Source organism: Typopeltis vanoorti, chromosome 12, assembly GCF_054136105.1.
Source record: "Typopeltis vanoorti isolate ZY-2024b chromosome 12, IOZ_Tvanoo_1.0, whole genome shotgun sequence".
In the NCBI taxonomy this organism is placed as follows: domain Eukaryota; kingdom Metazoa; phylum Arthropoda; class Arachnida; order Uropygi; family Thelyphonidae; genus Typopeltis; species Typopeltis vanoorti.
In genome coordinates, this window is record NC_143560.1 from 15,906,884 (window position 1) to 15,921,156 (window position 14,273).

Consider the following 14,273-nt stretch of genomic DNA (forward strand, 5'->3'; position numbering starts at 1 on the left):
AGATAGAAGAGCTTTTAAGCTTGCGCGGCAATAATTGAGCTTTGCGTTGTGTATCGAAAGCCGATGCTTGCTCGTCTAGTCAAAGCTACCTTGGCTTGCTCGGTTGTAGGAGCTTCCAAGTCCTCGCTGCAGCGCATAGCCATATACGCTCCCTTCACGTTGTCTTAAACATAAGGCCATACACAGTCAAAGTAGCTGTAGCCAGTGAGCTCCAGCCAGCCTTTACAAGTGTGCGTGTTGCTTGGGAAAATTAAATTACAACCAACTTTTTATGACGATGTTATTGACCATTTCATAAAGAAGAACCGTAGGGTAGAATTTGTATTCAAGTAGCTAAATTGAAAAACACAGAATATCATTTGTAAAATAAATGTTGTATTTGTATGACTAAATGTACATAAATTTCTAAATATATAGTTTTAAATGGTCAGTAATTCATTATTCCGCTAATCAGACTTCAATCACACCTCTCATTCCCTGAATGATAACAAAAGCAGGCGTGAATTTCAAGACCAGCATTCGCCCCTGGTGCTTATCTCTCTCGTCAAGGTGTTTTTCAGTAACCAAGTAATCCAATTCGTTGATTAGACTTCATGTGGTATCCTGATACTGGTAGTCTTTGCAAAGTCTACCAGTATCACATAAACTCATTACCTTTGTACCTTTATCCAACTCAGCTATCACTATATTATAAAACGTGAACAAGTTACCGAGGCACGACCTACTCTTGACAACACCATGTTTTGTCAAGAGTTGGTCGATACATTACAATTTTGTATCCGTATTACAATATTGTGATACGGAATGTATCACAATAAATTTCATATTGTAATACATATTAACAAATGTTTTTGAACTCGTTTATAGTAATTGTTTTCATTATTTGTATTCATTGATCAACAGCTTTTCAAACTAGTATTAAATTTGTTGCATACTTAAAGATCAAATATTTGATTAAAATTGAATCTAATAACTGTCACTTAAATTTTAAATGTTAGTGTCAAGCTATTGTACTGGCGTTCATGGCTTCCTTATTCGCAGTTGGAATGCAAGTTGTTAATAATGGTCGGTTTGACATCGAATCATCCCTTCTAATCTGCGCCTCAGCTCTGGTCACTGCTTCTGTTACTAGTTGCGTATTGGGTACGTATTATTTCCAAAGTATAATAAAAATTAACAATTTAAAAATTTAGTATTGATACTGAAGAAACCATGATTCAGAACACAATAGCTAAATAGAGGTGGCTAATAGGAAATATGATTATTATTATCAGTGGGGTCGCGTACCCATTAAGGTTAGGTATACTGTCAAGTGGCTTATGCAACCTTCGCTACAAAATTTACGTCAATTTGACCATACGGTTGCATTTTTATTGATGTACTAGGGGGCTCCCCCCCCTGGCACCGACGGCACCCCCCCTGGCACCGACGGCACCCCCCCCGTGTTCCGGACTGGTACGCTAGTTCTCCTTGAATTCTGATGACTCGAATTTCGAAGACTCGACACTCAGAGTAGCTTCTGAGTCTCGAGTCTGCAAAAGAGGGGCCTCCATCCTCTAGCGCCTACGGCGCCCAACTCCCCGAGTTCCGGACTGGTAGGCCGGTTCTCCTTGAATTCTGATGACTTGAATTTATCAATTAATATAATTTTAAATATGGAAGATCAAATGAATAATAGCAATGCTTCACACGCGCTGTTTATGTGGGAAACACAAAGGATTTACGCTTCGTGATGCGATTAGATTATAATTGACAAATACTAGAGTGAGACACGAATAATTTGAATTTTGATACGATTTTTAAATAGAGCCACATAATAATAAAGAAATTGGAAAAGTCATCAATTTGGAAATTATTATTTTTCTGGATTGAACCAAAGAAAGACTGAAATAACTGGTTTTATTTACTCATTTATACACAAGTTCCAACTTCCTTAGACTATAATCAAACAATCAGCGAAAGCTCTGGCAGACCACGGGTCATTCAGTACATCGTCAGCACTGTTTCCCATTGTAACTATGGACAAATAAAGTTATTAATTATTTATAGAAATTATAAATATATGTATATTAAAAGCTTGTCTATATAGGTGTCATAAAACACATGCAACTCAGAAAACAAAATAATAGGGCTAGATGATAAAGAAGTTTGTGACATACATCATCTTCTTGAGAGTCATGGTGAAAAGCTTTCAGCGGAAGATTTAGAACAGATAGCCGAACAATTGTGCAAAGAAGACATAGTGAAAAGTCAGGCTAGCTCTGCAATGCCGGTTAGGACACTTACAGTGAAATCAAGGCAAAAGAGGCTATTGCTCTTATTAATAAGGGATGTGAGTTCTTCTATGGCAACGACCCCAACTGGGAGCGGAGCTCAAGCGTTAAAAGAGGAATTGAAGTTTACTACTTTCTGAATGTTGGTAGGCCTACACACAATAATGTGTCATCTGAATGCTGAAGTAGGTAATGGACAGTGTATAGATGCCATTCTTGTAAATATTAATTAGCATTGGAGACAAAATAGATCCTTGCAGCAATCAATAATTTTTTATTCTCTTTCAAAGAAATGTACATACACTTAATAAACAAAAATTAACACTCTAATACAAACGTTTGTTATAATTAATAGAACTGATATATGTAAACGAATAATAATGTTTTTTAATAACAATAACAATATTAATCTTATTGGTCTTCGAAAATAATTACCCTTTTTTTAAAACCCTGATACAAAAGTTTCATTGCTAAGTACGTCGTTTTCGTTACAGTAAGTAGAATTAATACATGTAATTATTAATAATAACTTCGTGCAGTCAAGGGCTGTAGAGTGCAAACGCCACTTCCACTGAGCTACACAGGCTCCCTGTGTAGCTCAGTAGAAGTGGCGTTTGCACTCTACGGTGCTTGACCGCACGACGAAAGGCGTTCGAATCTAGTCGCCGACTAGAGGAACTTTTTCTAAGCCTTTTCTCGACCGGTTCCCGAGTTAGTAGATCTCTGGCACGGGCTACGGGTTTTTTCTCCAGGACACTCGGGTTTTTCGTCTCGTAAACGCAAGAAAATCGGCCGTTGAATCCACACTATTTTCCGACATTAAAAATATTGTGTTAGGGTTAGGCACCACGAGATGGCGGCACTTGCTAGCCGCCTTCTTCACGGCGTTCCGATTAATTAGTGATAGCCTTGGGCTAGCTATTTCTGATTGGTTGTGGTGATTGAACTGCCCACTCAATCTCCAAAAGTTATAGGACTGAACGGCCTCGCCTACTCCCTATACAGGAACAAAAAGGTGTCAGCTGATTTTTGAATTAATAATAAAAATAATAATAGTATTTAAAAAAATGGTAATTCGATCTCGTAATCCATACGTACTATTATAATTTATACGAGTACATTGCACATATGACATATGTGGAAATGATAGTGTTACTTGTTATGTTCATAATGCTATATAAAAACCATCATCTTTATCATCATCATCTTGCATATATTGTGTTTTATATACAACTAAGATATAGTTGTGACATTTCTTTTGTCCTTACAGGGATTAAGTGTACAATTCTGAAATGTGTTAATTTTTATATAAATATACATTTCACAGAGAGATTATTATTCGGGCTATTTACAATTATGTTAATAGCAATACTGTATTAAGCACAACTATGATAATTGTAATTATGGGGATTAGTTGATTAGGCTGTGCCAGGGTGGGCTAATCCCATCGAATTCGAGGCTAGACTATTCTTGTTTACAAAAGTCATAAATAATTGAGAGTTCCAATAATACAGGTAAATATCTCTCTTTACTGATGAGGATGTGAAGATAGACAAACAAGTCAACTCTTTCATGACCTAAGTTCTTCACAAAATATCTTAAAATATTCGAAAAATAGACGTAGATGTGGAATTTATAATTTAATCGATTGTAAGTATATAATGTAAGATGTGATAAGAAGGCAATATAAGATGAATGTAAATTCAATGAGATGGTTTTAAAAACTGTACTATTTATTATTATTATTATTATTATTATTATTATTATTCCTTCCTACACAGCGCCCTTTTGCGCTGTGTGGGCATACGAATGGGCACACAGTGACATCGCTGCTCCCGTTTTTTATAGTTTGAAAGTGGTTCCACTCCTGTTTTTAATTTGAAAGTGTTCCTAGGTAACTCTACTTGTCACGCCGAAGACAGTGATATAAAATTCACCAGAACCGGCTAAGAAGAAACCAAATTTTGAAGTGTTGAAAAGGGAAAAGAGAGGACTGCGCTTAACAACGAGTGAAAGACAAAGGACGTTGCCATCTTTACAATCATGCCACAGTTGCAAAAGAGAAGAAAGGTGAGTCATGAAGTGTATCAAATGCCTGGAGGATTTATCGTCCGATGGAAATAATATACCCTCTACGAAATGCAGTAGGATTCTACACTTAAAATGTGCCGGCTTTTCAGAAACAACCTGGCAACGTAAATCCATTGCAACACGCGAGGAATGGAAATGCCTACTCTGCAGGAAGAACAAAGAAACGCACCTAAGGCAGCAACCTACGACGCAGCCGATTATACCGGAGGCAAAATCAGACGACGAGCTGAACAGACAAAAAACGCAGGTAAGTCCTATTAAATATACTAATAAAAAAAACGATCTAGAGATATAAAAGCCAGCTTAGTAGATCTTGGGCAAGAACTCTTCGACAAACAGAAAGAACAAATAACAAAAAAATCTAGCGAATATGAAGATTTGGTCAAACATAATAATTTAGCAGCGATAGAAGTGTTGCAAACGGTAAAAGACATTAACATTCGCATTAACGCACTAAATGACAGGCAACACAATTTGGTGAAGAAGACATCCGAACTCTGTCAAGAAGTTCATTCCGTAAACTACAATACGAACGTTTAAATCAGCAACAACATAAAGAAGATCTTGTCATAAACGGTCTTCCTGAAACTGCACATACAGAAAACCTCAGAGACGTAGTTTTAAAATTAGGCCATGCAATTGATATCCCCCTACAGCTTAACGATATTCAGACCGTAAATGGGATTCCTAGGAAGAACAAAACAGAAGGCTTGCCACGACCTGCATCAGTCATGGTTCGTCTTACAAGCAAGTCCACATGAGACAATCTTATAAACGCCAGCAGATAGAAAAAAACAGTTGCCAAGGACGTGAACGCATTGCACGACAATACACCAATCTTCCTATCCGAATATTTAACACCATTCAACCAGAATCTGTTGTATCAAGCAAGAAAAGCAAAAACAGAAAAAAAATTACCAATTTTTGTGGATCAGAGATGCCAAGATATTCTTGAGGAAGTCACACACCTCAAAGCCGATACAAATTAAAAGCTCAGAAGACATAGAAAGGCTGCCACAGTGAAAAACGAAAGTCTCCCGATTAGTTCAAAAAGAAGACCATAACAAAAATGAATGTGAACCATCAAGACAGATGCAGTAACATAAGAATATATCGGCAATTTCACTTTGATCGGACCTTTCAGATCATTTATTTGACCTCCCGAACATCAGCCTACTTCCAACACAGCAATCAAATCAATAATAATAACAATAATATATATATATATATATATATATATATATATAAACTGACTAAAAATCCGAGAATTATAACAAATTGAGATTTATTTGATACGCAACATGTTTCGTCGGGATCGACTTCATCAAGCGTTAAGAACATAGAAAGCTATTAAAAGACACTGAAAAAAAATATTGAGACACTCTAAAGTTATAAAATTATAAAGCTATAAATTCGACTGTAAATTACAGTTATTATGAACTTGGGCTATAGTCCGTGTTAAAGTTCTATTGTTGTACACTTGTGCGTGTGTGGTTCCGCGAGATCTCCAGTATCTGATAATAGAGCTGAAAGAGTCAGGCAAATTATAGCTGAGATTATTGTTCATATGAAGAGGATCCAAGATAATTTCTTTTGACTCGGCAATGCGGCATTCTACCTCATCGTGGCAAATGTACATGTTTGAAGTTGTTGTTCAATTTACTTCATGTTGGCGGCTTTCGTTATTTGTGTTTATTAAAAACAGGACATGGCCTGATGGGGCAGTAGCCCTGGTTCTCTTGTAAGCAATGTTTCTCTGGTGTTCCTCGAGATGTAGGAGGGCAGATTTCTCCGTTTGGCCATAGTAAGGTAGAACGCCGCATTGTCGAGTCAAAAGAAATCACCTTGGACCCTCTTCATATGAACAATAATCTCAGCTATAATTTGCCTGACTCTTTCAGCTCTACTATCAGATACTGGAGATCTCGTGGAACCACACACTCACAGGTGTGCAACAATAGAACTTTAACACGGACTATAGCTCAAGTTCATAATAACTGTAATTTACAGTCGAATTTATAGCTTTATAATTTTATAGCTTTAGAGTGTCTCAATGTTTTTTTCAGTGTCTTATTGTTCAGTGTTTTAATAGCTTTTTATGTTCTTAACGCCTGATGAAGTCGATCCCGACGAAACATATTGCGTATCAATTTGTTATAATTCTCGGATTTTTAGTCAGTTTATATAAAAAATGAACATATTCCAACTCCGAGTTAATATTAGTAGTTAATACTACGTTGTAGTGCTATAGTTACAGCGCTTAAATACATTAAAACAAAAATTGTAAAATATACAGGGTGGCCATAAATTAACTTTCCTTCTTTAGAGGTATCTGTAGCTAAAACTAATACACGGAATGAGACCACATTTTATATTGAGACTTTCGAAGGCATGGGGGAGATGAATTCCGCAAAAAAAAGAATTAGTACCAAAAGTCGCCGATAAGGGAAATTTGGCGCTGGCGGAGCCGAAAGCTGTTAAATATTTTCAGTAAACGCGGGTAAAAAGGATTATGTGACAGCAGCGCCACCAATTCCACTTAAAAAGGGACTGGGAACGTTCAGGCAGTTATTCGAATGACTGACGAATTGTGCTCAATATGCGTCCTACCTTGCCTCAGCATACTTTACATGTTAGGTTGTTTTACCTTAAACAGTGCAATGCCGTAGCGTCCCTTGGGGAATTTAGAAGGCTTCATAACCTGCCTACAGATCCTATGTCAGCTGTAGCACTGAGAGTAGCTCTCAGTCAAACTTCAAACTTCTTAATCTACGATTAAGAAGTTTGAAGAAACTGGATCACTAGGAGTTAGTCTTGGCAGAGGACGGAAAGCAGTGCAAGAAGACTATAAGAGACAGTAAAAGACGTTGCTACTGCGGTGTTCGACGACACAGGGAGCACTACTGGTCAAAGCGCTCGTGCCATAGCTCGCCAACGTGATATGGCTTATAGTAGAGTCTTGAAAATCTTACAGAAAATGCTTTACTTCTATCCGTATAAGTTCAGTCATGTACAAGCACTAACTACCGCAGATTATGATAAGCGCATGACCTTCGCGCTAAGTTTCTTGCCCGAATGGAGGTCGACAATGACTGGCCTTGGAGAATATTGTGGGATGATGAGGCTCATTTTATCTGAATGGGTCGGTCAACATTGACAACTGCAGAATGTGGGCATCTGAACAACCCCAAGCGATCCAGCAAGTACCACTGCATTCTCCAAAAGTAACCATGCGGTGTGGCTTCACAGCCGATTTCATAATAGGGCCATACTTTTTTCAGTGTATTACCGAGATTTATCGACCAATGTTGGAAAATTTTGTCATTCCTGCATTGCAGCAAAAACAATATTTGTACTCCATAATTTTTATGCAGGGTGGAGCACGGCCACACATTGAACGTTCAGTGCGGCGCCTTTTATGCCAGCATTTCAGTAATGTGAGTGTCAGTCAGTTCTTACCGACAGCATGGCCGCCTCGATCCCCGGACATCACTCCATGTGACTTTTGGCTGTGGGGTATTTGAAATCTGTTGTGTGTGTGTTAGTGGCGTTCCCAACTCATGTCTTGAAAGAGAACATGAAACGGGCTGTTATGAACATCCAATCCGACTCCGTACGCTCAGCTGTAGAGTATGTCGCACACCGGATGCAATTTGTTGTACACAAGAAAGGTCAGCACATTGTAAATCGTGTATGTGATCCAAGGGACCCTGATTCTGATGAATAAAACATTATTTCCTGTGAGTTTAATCACTACATTAATTTCTGTGTCTCTCGTAAGTTGTTGTTTTAGTTTAATTATTATTATTATTATTATTATTATTATCATTGTAATGCACCACATATCCAGCTGGAATGAGTGACGCGGCTGTCGCTTACACCATCGAAATGTTATTATTCAATTTTATCTGCCTTTAATGTAATTATCCGCTTGTATTCGGCTCAGCCAGCGTCAAAATTTCCCCTATCGGTGACTTTTGGCACTAAATCTTTTTTTCTCTGAAATCATCTCCCCATGCCTTCAAAAGTCTCAATATAAAATTTTGCTATTAAAAAATGTAATCTTATCCAATTGTAAACTATAAATTACCATCTATAATAACTATTATTAACACATTATGCAAAAAATTCGTATAATGTTTAAAATAGGTTTAAAAAATCATATAAAATGATAATAATTAAAACAAAATACCTTAAGCCCTCCTACATTACCGATGTACTATAGGTTTACAACCTTTCGTTGGGGAGGGGGAATTTCGATTACGTGAATAGATAAATATAATAATAATGACCAAGTTTATTCATGCTATAGTCACTTGCATAGCATAAAGAACTGAATTAAATATCTTCTGCTTGAACTCACACTATCTTGGGCATAGTATTAGTGACATAATCCTGCAGACAACTGAACTGCCTTTTGTGGTTGTCTGCAGTAGTCTTTCCTGGGTCCAAATTAAAGTCATTAATGGACCAGCTATCTCTGATTGGCTAATGATAGATATTAGCTTCCCCCATTTTCATAAGTTATTTAGGGTTAACCAGCTTCTCCCTACATCCTTTGCAGGATTAAAAGTATTATTTTTACTGAGCACCAAACGCTGAGTACATCATATTTAATGAATAACAATAGTAATAATAAAATCAGCTGATGCTTTTTATTCCTTTATAGGCAGTAGGTGAAGCGTTTCTTCAACTGATTCCCGTGTTAGTCGATCTCTGGCACTGGCCAGTGAATTTTTCTCCTGGAAACTCGTGTTTTTCGTCCCATAAACTCAAGGAAATCGACTGTTGGACCGATGTTATTCAGACAATAACATATCGTGTTGTTTTTGTTACACTATATGGGGATCGTCTGGATTCCCCCAAATAGTGTAACATCAAGGCTTTATCCTACACCAAGTTTGGTCTGCTTTCACTAAAAATCTAACTGCTGCGTACCTAGGATACGACATGCGCAATGTGTGCTGTATCTCTCTCGCTCTTGGGGTCTGTGATTTGAAATAGTTTTGTCGATGGTTCATAGTTTCTTCCGAAGGTAGTTAATTTGGATAAATGATTTCATATCGATCTTCATGAAGGTCGAGATATTTTTTAATGTTGTGGCCTTCATTATTGCAATACATGAGCATTTTTCTCACGTACATTGCTGTAATCTGTTTCATTACAATTATTGGCTTTTCAATAGAATGCGATTGAAGCCTGGGATTTTTTTTATTTTATTTTTTTAATCAGCATCATATGTATCTTTTTTTTTCTATTGAGGTGAATGGAAGTTTAACCACAACAACTGAAAGTTAGTTTATATTTTCTTGAAAGCTAGTTTATATTTTCGTGTGATTCTATTGCTTTCTGAACGTTGGTATCGGCTACAATCCGTGCACGTTATCTGCATACTGAAGTAAGAGGACATGCATCCTATCACATGCAACATGCATCCTATCACAACTCCTCTTTCAAACTCCGTTAGTTCCCATCTCGCAGCCACTTCACTACACCCACACTGACTTGGGAGCATCATATTGCTGCAATTTATATCGGCTACAAACACGTAACTCGTAACATTACACGATGCACCTTGCCCATGGAAGTGTGTTCGTTAACTTCTTTACAAGTGGTGTATATGCCACACTACGACTGTTTACTGATAAATTTAAGTTTTAATTACTTAAATATAAAGAGCCAATAGGCTTCATTTCGGCGATATAAACAGTCGTAGTGTGGCATATTCATAGGAAATGTATGCTGTTATTACATTATGATAGCCTCAAAAAAAGCTGAAACCGGTCTGAGTAGTGACCTCCCTACCATAATGTAATAACAGCATACATTTCCTAGGAAATGTGTTTTTACATTATGGAAAATACCAAAGAATAGCGATCAGGACTTTCCCCATCTTTGCAACGAGTTGCCCGTGTTTGTACTACGTTCTAGGACTACTTGCATTCAGCTCACGCTAGTATTCGCCGATACTTTTATAGTTTTTTTATACTATATTCGGCATGAAACTCTCTGATTCCAATCTTTGAGTTTCTTATTCGGTTTTAAAACAATGTGGGATCTAATATCCCCTTAATTTAATTAAGTTTTAATTTTTTTTTCTAGTTTCATGTGCATTACAGTACCAGAGACTGAAACAAGAAACTGAACTGAAATTACATTCACTGGATTTTGCAACAAACAACATTCGATATCAATAGTACAGAATATTTGAAAAAGACTTAAGAGTTAATATGGTGCCTTTTTTATTTTTATGGAAGCTTATTAATCTAAAATTCCTATTTTAAAGATAGGGATGATGTAGTAACTAGTGATAGCATTTGATTATAAGCCGAAAATTGTACGAGATTTGAAAAAATGTTGGAGGTGAAGAATCAATAAATATGCATAGAAATATATATCAAATGGCAGAAATAAAACATTAATAAAACCAATTATCAAGATAAATAAATAAATAAAATGATTTATAAGGTTTTATTAATCTACCAGCGCTTTTTATTCTCTAACAGGGAGTAGGTGAGACTGTTTTAGCCCTATCTAACGTTGGAGCATGAGGGGGGGGAAGTCCACCGTAGCTAATCAGAGAAACTTAAAATCTCTTTCTTCGGGAAACATAGTGCTGTACATTGAAAGGCCATTTCCACAGGGCTACACAGCCTCGGTTTTTTTTTTTTTATAGGAGAACGGAACTAGTAGGTTGTAAGTTTTAATTGTAAGGATTAATTAAATATCCTTGGTATTACTGCAACTGAAGTAATAGTTAACGGAGACAATTTGAGTAGAGTTAATATCAAGAGAGGATTTTCCAATGTTCACTGTCACCTCTGTTGATTACCCTAATACTAATTCCTCTAACATTAATTCTAGATGAAACTAGCCTCGGATATTAAACATCAAAGCAAGCAGAAAATATTACATCTGTTATACATATATGTTCATAAGCTCTACGGAAAATCAGCCAAAGAAATTGACAATACAGTCCGAATCTTAAGTGAAGATCTGTATGGAATATCTAGTTGATAAATGCGCAACCCTCTTCGTAGTTCGAGGCAAAATAACGGACAGCAAAGGAATCACATTTGAAGATGGAAAATTCAAAACTTGTTCCAGAATGAATCCTACAAATTCTGGGGAATTTTTGAAGCAGAAGAAGACATGTCAAGTTCATTAGTCATAAAGAAAATAGTCTGAATATCTGAAGAGTCAGAAAATTTCTGAAGTCCAAACTGAATGACATAACAGCAATCAATACACGAACAATCCCTGTAATCAAATTATTGATTGGGCACAATTTTATTTGGCTGCAGTTGATCATGATGAAATGAATCATGCTTTTCATCCACGCAGTTATGTAGATCGGTTATACATAGCTAGGAAATGCAATGGGCATGGTACGGGCCAAACAGTAGAAGAAGAAAAGCGAGTATTGAATAATTAGATCAGATAAGCAGAGAACAGATGCTAATTGGATCTTACAAAAAAAAAAAATAATAATAAAAAGAAGTAGTGAAAGTAAAAAAAAAAAAATCAGCTAACGCCTATGTTGTTCCCGTATAGGGAGTAGGCGGGGCCGTTTACCCTATCTAACTTTGGAGACTGAGTGGGCAATTCAATCTCCACTGGTAGCCAATCAGAGAGATAGCTGGCCCAAGGCTATCACTGATTCATCGGTACGCAGTGAAGAAGGCGGCAAGCTAGTGTCACCATCTCGTGGTCTCTAACCCTAACACAATATTTTTAATGTCTGAAATGTGGGTTCTACGGTCAATTTTCTTGAGTTTATGGGACGAAAAACCCGAGTTTCCAGGAGAAAAACCCGCTAGCCCATGCCAGAGATCGACTAACTCGGGGATCGGCCGAAAAAAGGCTTAGAAAAATTTCCTCTAGTCGACGACTAGATTCGAACCACCAAATCCTTTCTTCATGTGGTCAAGCGCTGTAGAGTGCAAACGCCACTTCTACTGAGCTACACAATGAAAGTAGTAGATTCAAAAAAAGCAGTATAAGGAGAAAGACATGGCAAGAAGATCAGAAGCGTGGAAAAATAAAGAACTCCATGGTCAATTTTTGAAGTACTGTATAGGGAAAGTTGACAGTCGCTTAACTTGGAAATAGCTTAAGCAAGGCAACATCAAGAAAGAAACCAAAAGTTTGATACTTGCTGCTGAAGAACAAGTATTACAAATAAATGCAACCAAGGCTGAGACTGCAAAGATCCTCAGCGATAGCAAATGTCAACTTTGCAGTCAGTGGAGACACTGGACCATCTAAGTGCTTCTTTCAGCAAGATTGAAGACTATACACAAAGGCATGATTGAGTTGTAAAAGCTGTACACTGGAGCATGTGTAGGAAATATGGTTTCCCAACTTGCAAACTCCCCTTGGGATTTTGAAACTTGGGAAACTTGCAAAATCAGAAGTTTTTCAACTGAAAAAAAAAAGTTTTTTTTTTTACTTTTTATGTGACTTTAAAAGTGAGAAAAAATGGAGAAACATAATATGCCAGACTTTGGAAAAAGTGCATGAAAAACTGACTCTTACAAAGATCTGGAGATTGAGATTCAGGGACTTTGGAATAAAAAGGCAGCAACCGTTCTCATTGTCATGACAATACAGATATTAAGAGTGTTTATGAATCATCTGGGAAAAAACTGAGTTTCTCAGATATAACACCCACTCACAACTCCTGAAAATGACACTGTTGGGGACATCTCACATTTTAAGACAATATCTAGTCAATTCCTAGGCTTTTGGTTGAACCCCAATTGACTTATTTGTTAGTCAGATTTTATTGTTTCTTGTTAGTCTTTGAATGTGAATTATGTTCATTGAATATAGAATTAACAATAAATAAATCCTTTATTTCTTATATTCCAAAAAGGAGTAAAAGTCAAACTCTTTACTTCTATGACGGAAATCATTAGGTTAGGCCTTTGTTCTCCACCCTTAGTCATCTCCAGTAATTGAATTCATTATTACTGATGATTTTAACACACCAGGAAAAAGTACAGAAAATAGGTGCTACAGTATATACTGTTGGTTTAATAAAATATTCTCAGTGGAAGTGGTTTGTGCGTCTACAGCTCTTGGCTGCCCGAAAAATGGCAACCTAAGTTCAGTTCCTGGCGCCAACTAGATGAATTTTCTCTAAGCCTCTTTTCTACCCTGAGTTAGTTGAAATCCAACATGGGGAAGCAGGTTTTTTTCTGCTGGGAACTTGGGTTTTTCATTCTGTAAACTCAAGAAAATCGACCGTACAGCTCACACTGTTTCAGGCAATAACATATCTATTAGGGATACGAGATCACATCACTTGTTCATTTGTTTTCGAATCTCTTCATCGGTTGCCGCTTGTAATTAGTGATAATTTTGGACCAGTGGAGATCGAACTGCCTACTTAGTCTCCAAAACGTTAGGTGGGAGAGTAGTCAGTCAGTCTCCTCGCATACTCCGTATAAAGGAATAAAAGGCATTAGCTGTTTTTTTTTTGAAGTGATCATATATATTGCCTACCTTCAGGGCTGTACTTATACTTTTCTCGAGGCTCTGGAGAGCTTCGGGCCCTCCTTCATTGTCTGGGACCCTTAAATTGACCCTAATTTTTCGGGGGTTCCAGAAAGAGCTTCATGCTCTTGTGCATAAGTACGTTCATGTCTACCTTTGCTGTACTTCTGGCAATAATAAGCTTTGAAATTTGAAGATTGCATATCTGATGAAGAAATATGATACTAGCGATAGGTGGAATACTAAGATGGAGCGCCATTGAATTTTAAAATTTAAAAACTGAGATATGAATAAAATAGTTTAATATATAAAAATAATAGGATACTATTAAAATACGAGAATACATTCGGTAATGAATGATGTGATATTATTAGTAAAAACACTAGAAAACTTGTAAAATTTTAAAAA

General features: G+C 36.9%; 1 protein-coding gene across 4 annotated transcripts in view; it reads left to right on the plus strand.

Moving 5' to 3' along the window:
* The window catches only part of LOC150100597 (solute carrier family 41 member 1-like), a 235,405-nt gene that overhangs the window by 72,425 nt on the left and 148,707 nt on the right, over positions 1–14,273 (plus strand). For all 4 annotated transcript variants that reach the window (XR_016549114.1, XM_090401067.1, XM_090401066.1 and 1 more), the window contains exon 5: positions 999–1,143. Coding sequence is in view for 3 of the 4 variants with exons in the window: in XM_090401067.1 (XP_090257193.1) it covers positions 999–1,143 (145 nt within the window). In the remaining variant the exon portion in view is untranslated. The remainder of the gene's footprint in view (positions 1–998; positions 1,144–14,273) is intronic.